The sequence below is a fragment of the Trichosurus vulpecula genome, chromosome 1 (genome assembly GCF_011100635.1).
Source record: "Trichosurus vulpecula isolate mTriVul1 chromosome 1, mTriVul1.pri, whole genome shotgun sequence".
In the NCBI taxonomy this organism is placed as follows: Eukaryota; Metazoa; Chordata; class Mammalia; order Diprotodontia; family Phalangeridae; genus Trichosurus; species Trichosurus vulpecula.
The window spans coordinates 413,953,692-413,959,667 of record NC_050573.1 but is presented as its reverse complement, the minus strand read 5'-3'; the positions used below and the strand labels follow the sequence as shown (position 1 = coordinate 413,959,667).

At 42.8% G+C, this 5,976-nt stretch overlaps 1 protein-coding gene across 1 annotated transcript in view; it reads right to left on the bottom strand.

Annotated features, from left to right (window-relative positions):
* Positions 1 to 5,626, bottom strand: part of ISL1 (ISL LIM homeobox 1) — an 11,162-nt gene extending 5,536 nt beyond the window's left edge. The window contains exons 1-3 of the mRNA XM_036741107.1: positions 5,599 to 5,626; positions 4,618 to 4,807; positions 1,510 to 1,769 (exon numbers count right to left, since the gene is read on the bottom strand). Coding sequence (XP_036597002.1) covers positions 1,510 to 1,769; positions 4,618 to 4,807; positions 5,599 to 5,626 — 478 coding nt within the window. The remainder of the gene's footprint in view (positions 1 to 1,509; positions 1,770 to 4,617; positions 4,808 to 5,598) is intronic.
* Between the last annotated feature and the right edge of the window lie 350 nt (positions 5,627 to 5,976).

Genomic DNA, 5,976 nt, shown 5'->3' with positions numbered 1-5,976 from the left:
CATGGTGAATACACTCCAAAGAGAATTTCCCTGGGAAGGAGATGGGAGAACTTTGCCAAAATGCCAAAAATTTACTCTAGGAAGCATGGTGAAACTCACATTGGCTGATCAAAAAAAAGAAAATGCTGGTGTGTGTGTGTGTGTGTGTGTGTGTGTGTGTGTGTGTGTGTTTATATCTCCATCCCTCTAGTCCTGGATCTTTTTTTTTTTAATCCAATGTTAAGTCTGAACATTTCAGAATTGTTTCACCCAAAGGAAAAGGAAACTTAAACTGTCTGCCCATTGCTGTCTGAACTCAAGATAAATGGCTGTTGTGAAGCCATGTGCCCCACGGCATGATAATATTTTGTTCTCTTCTACTGTTTTCCTCAAGGAAAGTATTTGCTGCACACAGCACATGTTGCCACCCTTGTCTCTGCCCCTGTATAAGCTCTTTCCAAATCCCTAGCTACAACATGCACAAAGATCTCTGAATTCTGCCCGGAAGGCAGAAAAGGGAGGACTGTGGTTTTGTCATGTCCTGTGTAGACTGACACTTAAAAACTGGGCACAGTGGGCAAATCTATTCAAGACAGAAAGGTTGGTTCTGGAAAACATTCCTTTGCCTCATTGCCCATGTCCTCAGTTCCTGCCAACCTTTCTTTGTTCTAACCACCACCACCCCTTTTCCTAGTAGAATCGGCCTACCTTCTGCAGGCTACAAAATTCTTCTATAATGCGAGGATCCAGCCCCCATCCCCCGCCCAGACTCAGTCAACTCCCAAGTTAAGGCCAGTCTAAAGTGAACTATGCCATCCTGAAGATGAAATTCTTGTCAAATCACATAAAAATGTTTCAGAGTCAGACCTGCTTTAAAAAGCAATTACTGCAGATTAGCTTGTTGACAGTTTTAAATTACAGCTCTGGGTGCCGACCTGCAATTATTTAGTCTCTATCTTTTCGGTCACCCTTTTTGTCAAGATGTTGAAAATAAAAACTTCCTTCGGACATGGGGCTCAGAAGACTCAATATCCACCAGCTTAGCTTTCTCCCTAGCCTCTTACTTGGAAAAGGAGGAAGCAACAAGACTAAGGGTCTCCACCCCTCTAATTAGACAGGCACCGGGAAATTACCTGGTGGGACTGTGAGGAGTGTTTGCAGTAAAACATGCTTTGGAGGATAAAAATAATCTGGAAGTACTATGTGGGGCATATGCCTGTGTATATGCACAGACTGTATACACAAGCACTCATACAGAGGTAGGTATGCGTTGTGTGATTAATATATACGCATTGTATATGTACGTATAAGTATAGATTAAGCTTATTTATCCCCATGGGAGAAAAATGTCAAAGAAAGGGGGAGAGGGCACGACAAAGTGCCCCTCTCCATTTAAGGACTGGTCTGTGGTGGTGGTGCTGGTGCTGCTGCTGTTATTGCGGAAGCCTCGGTTTCTTCAACGAGGTGGCTAGGGCTCTGGCTCTGTAGCTTCCGCCTTATTCGAGCCATCCCCCGAGGACTGAGAAGTACCTGCCATTTGCAGCGGCCGCGCAGGATGAAGGGGGCTCAGAGGGTCGCCGGCTCCCAGACTAGCTCTCTCTACTACGTCGTGGTCCGCCCGGCAGAAGAGGCCGTCCTCCCGCAGTGCGAACTCGTCCCCGGGGATGAGCTGACGGCTGCAGGCCACGCAGCGGAAACACTCAATGTGGTACACCTTGGAGCGGGCACGCATCACAAAATCGTTCTTGCTGAAACCGATGCTGCACTTGGCGCACTTTATCCCATATAACCTGAGCGGGCCGCCGGATGGGAGAGAACAAGGTGGGGTAAAAAAGGGTTCACTTCATTCATTTCCCTAGCTCACCAATTAGATCAAGGATTCAGTTTTATCAGAAGGCAGAATCTCTCTCTCCTTCTCTCTCTCTCTCTCTCTCTCTCTCTCTCTCTCTCTCTCTCTCTCTCATATAATATATGTGTGTGTGTGTGTGTGTGTGTGTGTGTGTGTGTGTATATATATATATATATATGTAATGCACACACAAGTATTATGTGTGTGTGTATTTCTCTCCTCGTGTCTTATTCTTTTCTCTTTCTTCCCACTTTTTACTATACCTGCCTCTACCCTGCACACATCTCAGGGAGGACACCGTGGGAAATTTCTTGATGTATTAGAAAACTCAGTTCATTTCCCAGCCCCAGAGTTACTCGAGAAGAGGCTGGACAGAGAGAAGTGCCAGGTTATGGGTCAGTCCTTCCTCCCTCCCCTCCCCCAATTTCGTCAAACCGGAACTTCTCTAAGGCTACAGCTATGGGTATCCTCCAAAGTAGAAAACAAAGGTTTAAAAGAGTGACTGTCGGGCATCTGTTCGAAAATACACACACACACACACACACACACACACACACACACACACACACACACACTCTGAAGGACTCCTCTGAGGTGTTCTGTGTTCCCTTCTGCACAATACATAGCTCCAGGGGCTTTCTAGAGGTCTTTCCTTTGGGAACGCCACCAACAGAAAGTACCTTCTCCATCCTATTCTTTTTAGTTTTCTGCTTCTGCCGCTTGGGCTAGTTTTTAAGTCACTGAAGCGTTTACCCAGACATCTCAGCTTGCACGAAAGCCAGGAGGCGACCGTAAAAACCGAAAAGAAAAGGCACCAAATAAAGACTTCCTCCCTGACATTTCAACACCAACGGGCAAACAAACAAGTCACCTTGTTGGTTTAATCCTGGTTGCATATTCACATGACCTTCTGTCTCTCTAAAAGCAATTTGGGGGGGGGGGGGGAGGATACACACCAGGAGAGCGAATGAAAGAAAAAAGGGGAGGGGGTTTACACAAAGAGAGAAGGGGTTGCAAAGAAAAGAGGAAATATTCACTCGGGAAAAGATATGGCTACTTCAATCTCTAGTTCAACGTTTACCATTGAACAGTTCATTCCAAAGGTACATTAACTTAAAAAAAAACAGTTTAATAGGGAAAGAGGGATGGGCGGTGGGTAAGGTCGTGTCGTTTTGCAAATGTGTGCGTCGAAAATTAGGCACACGTGTGTCTGAGAACAACTGTGGGGGGGTACATATGTACACCTTGAAGTACAGTATCTGAAAACTTCTGCTTGTGTTAAGTGAAAGATCACTCTCCAGACTCCTGAGTTCATGTACGAGACAATCAAGTAAACAAGAAAAATGGTTCAGTTGTCAAATGTTCCAAGGTTCAAAAGTTTCTTTCCCCGCCCCTTAGCGAACTTTTTTTGTCTTTCATATGAAGTTGATTTTTTTCCTGAATATAATCAGACACATCTCTGCTTATAGAACGTTAACACCACCTTCTCTCTCCCTCTTTTGACAACAAAAACGTATCCAAACTTTTTGACATTGAAATTCCCGCCCCTCCTTCCCCCTCCCCCATTTTCTCTGTGGAGTTTTAACTTGCATTTGATAAATCGGTCCTATAATTTGTAACGTGATTTTTTTTTTGTTTTAAGCCTGAAATACCTAGTAAGATACATATTTCAATAATAGAGAAACTTTAAGAATTATTTATCATTTCTACAAGAATCCCACACTCATGGACATTAATAGGCACTGAAGAAATTCTTAGGTCAAAAAATTGGGATTTTTTTAGACAAAATATAGAGAATAATAGAAACTACGGAGACATCTGTTATACATCCTATTTTTTAATGCCATTTTCAAAAATCTCTCTAGATAGGGGGAAAAACCCACATGTGTCCTTTTCTTTGTGGCTGCTACAGGAAGTTCTCTGCCACACAAATATGGCAAAGGATACACTCTAGGTGATCAATAGCTTAAGTTGGCAGTCCAGCAAAATATAAAAGCATAGGCGAAAGTTGATTTTAGTCGTGTCAGTATTGGGCACTCATTCATTTTATCAGTTACCAGATTTTAATGTGAGAAAGGAAGTAGTTCCATTATCTAAATATACCGATTGTTCCCGGACAGATGATGGGCAATTTGATCTGCTCTGTCTAATTCATCAGTACAGATAAGATAAGAAAGAGAAGACAGTCAGATGTCACCAAAGGGTTAATATTTAAAAAGATTAAATGTCAGTTTTTTTTTTCTTTTGGCAGAGAATATCTTGGTTCGTCCTTAAATTTTTCAGGGAAAAAATATTTGCCATACAGACAACGAACAACCTTCTGTTTGGGCATTTAAAGTTAGTGTTGGAATTTAGCTTATTTCGATTCCTCTACTCTAAGAGCTTATTACAAAACTACTACACAGATTTTTAGATTGGAGGGGGGGCGCTCCTATTGTAACTCAAGAAATATAAACTTCGTAAAATTCAACTAAGTTGTCTGTATCTCAAAGCTTCCAATTATCTGACCAAAAAGGCTGACTGTGTCTAGTTTTTTAAAAATGTTTGAGATCGAGGAGGGTTCTGTACCAGCACCATAACGTAGAATGTTTTTCTTTAAAAAAAAAAATCACTGTGCACTTCTAAAAAGTTAAATGAATGACATTGCTTAATTCCTGGGATATCTTTAGAGAGTAACTTCTCACTTTGAACATCCTACCAGAGGAAACTCTACCAGAGGAAAAGGCCATCTTTGCAGGGGGAGGGATAGAGAAATCTAACAAAATAAGAAAGCAGTGTAAAAGGCGTACCTGATATAATCTCTTTTACAGTAGGTTTTACCATCCCTAACAAAGCATGTACAGGTCTCGTCCAAATACTGATTACACTCCGCACATTTCAAACATGCCGCATGCCATTCCAAATCCGGAGAAACCCTCAGAATATACTGATCGTGAATTTGATTGCCGCAACCAACACATAGGGAAATCAGACGTTTTTCTGAAATGAAAATAAATACATGATTGACTAACCGTTTACTCTCCTACAGAGATAAACACACTTTTAGTGTCGTTCCCTTATAGGGCGTACTCGTTGAGCCTTTTTTTTTTTTTAAGCGTATTGCACTTTTGGATGGTAATTGAAGTGTGCCATCAAAACCTTGACTCATTTAAAAAGGAGGCGGAACATATGTAAAATGCAGATCTGAATAGTCTACATTCGTAAGCCTAGCACGCAATCAAAACCGCTCATTTTGTATTTATTTTTCCCTCTTTGCAATAACCATTGGCAAAGCTTATGGATAAGTCAATTCAAAGAAAAGGTTTTGACTGGAAGCGTTAAGTGAACGGGAGGGAATGTCTACACTTTCCATTAAGCACGCTCTTAAATATAACCCAGGACTCGATATTGTTAGCAAGATCAGACATCAATGCAGTTGTCACCCGTTCTCGTTTGCAAGTCTAATACTAATTCACATCTCTGGGTATTGTATGTGCTGGCAGACCTTTGGAGGCTAACCTCCTAAGAGAGCTCTCGATTCCCGTGGAGGGAAACCACTGCTTAGCACCCAAGAACGCCTGGAAGGAGGCGGTGGTGAGAAAGCAGGCACACAAGAGTAATTCAAACCCTAGGTACGATCAGACTCCCCAAGATAAGAACCGATAGCAAGCATGCAGGCATGGAGACAAAGATAAAAAGCAGCTTTCCTTCAAGTCAACAACTCAAGTTCAGTAGAGCCACCCGGCACAATAACAGCACATCGATTCCAACAATGTAAAATTTCCTCTTACTTTTTGGTGGATCTCCCATGTCTCCCATATCTGTAAGAGGGTGTAATGTCCACAGTGAAATGGTGGTTGTACAGTTGACTAAAAGACCAGAGAGGAGGTTGGAGCTGTTGCTAAGTGTGAAATATTGGTCACTGTTGTTGCAAGGGTGAGAAACGCTGCAGGGCTGTGCTGCGCTCTCGCTGATCAGTCCAATTTAAGCCGGTGTAGTTTGAGTAGAAGAGGCGCTGCTTCGTCGGACTCAGTGCGGCTCGGGCACCTCTCTTCCTTATCTCTTACTCAAACTTCTCTGCTCCAACTCAGCTCAATCTCCATTGGTCTGACGCAAAGCGCGGAGACGTCAACCCTGCTCCTCTCCCATTGGTCGAGAGGCGCACAGAG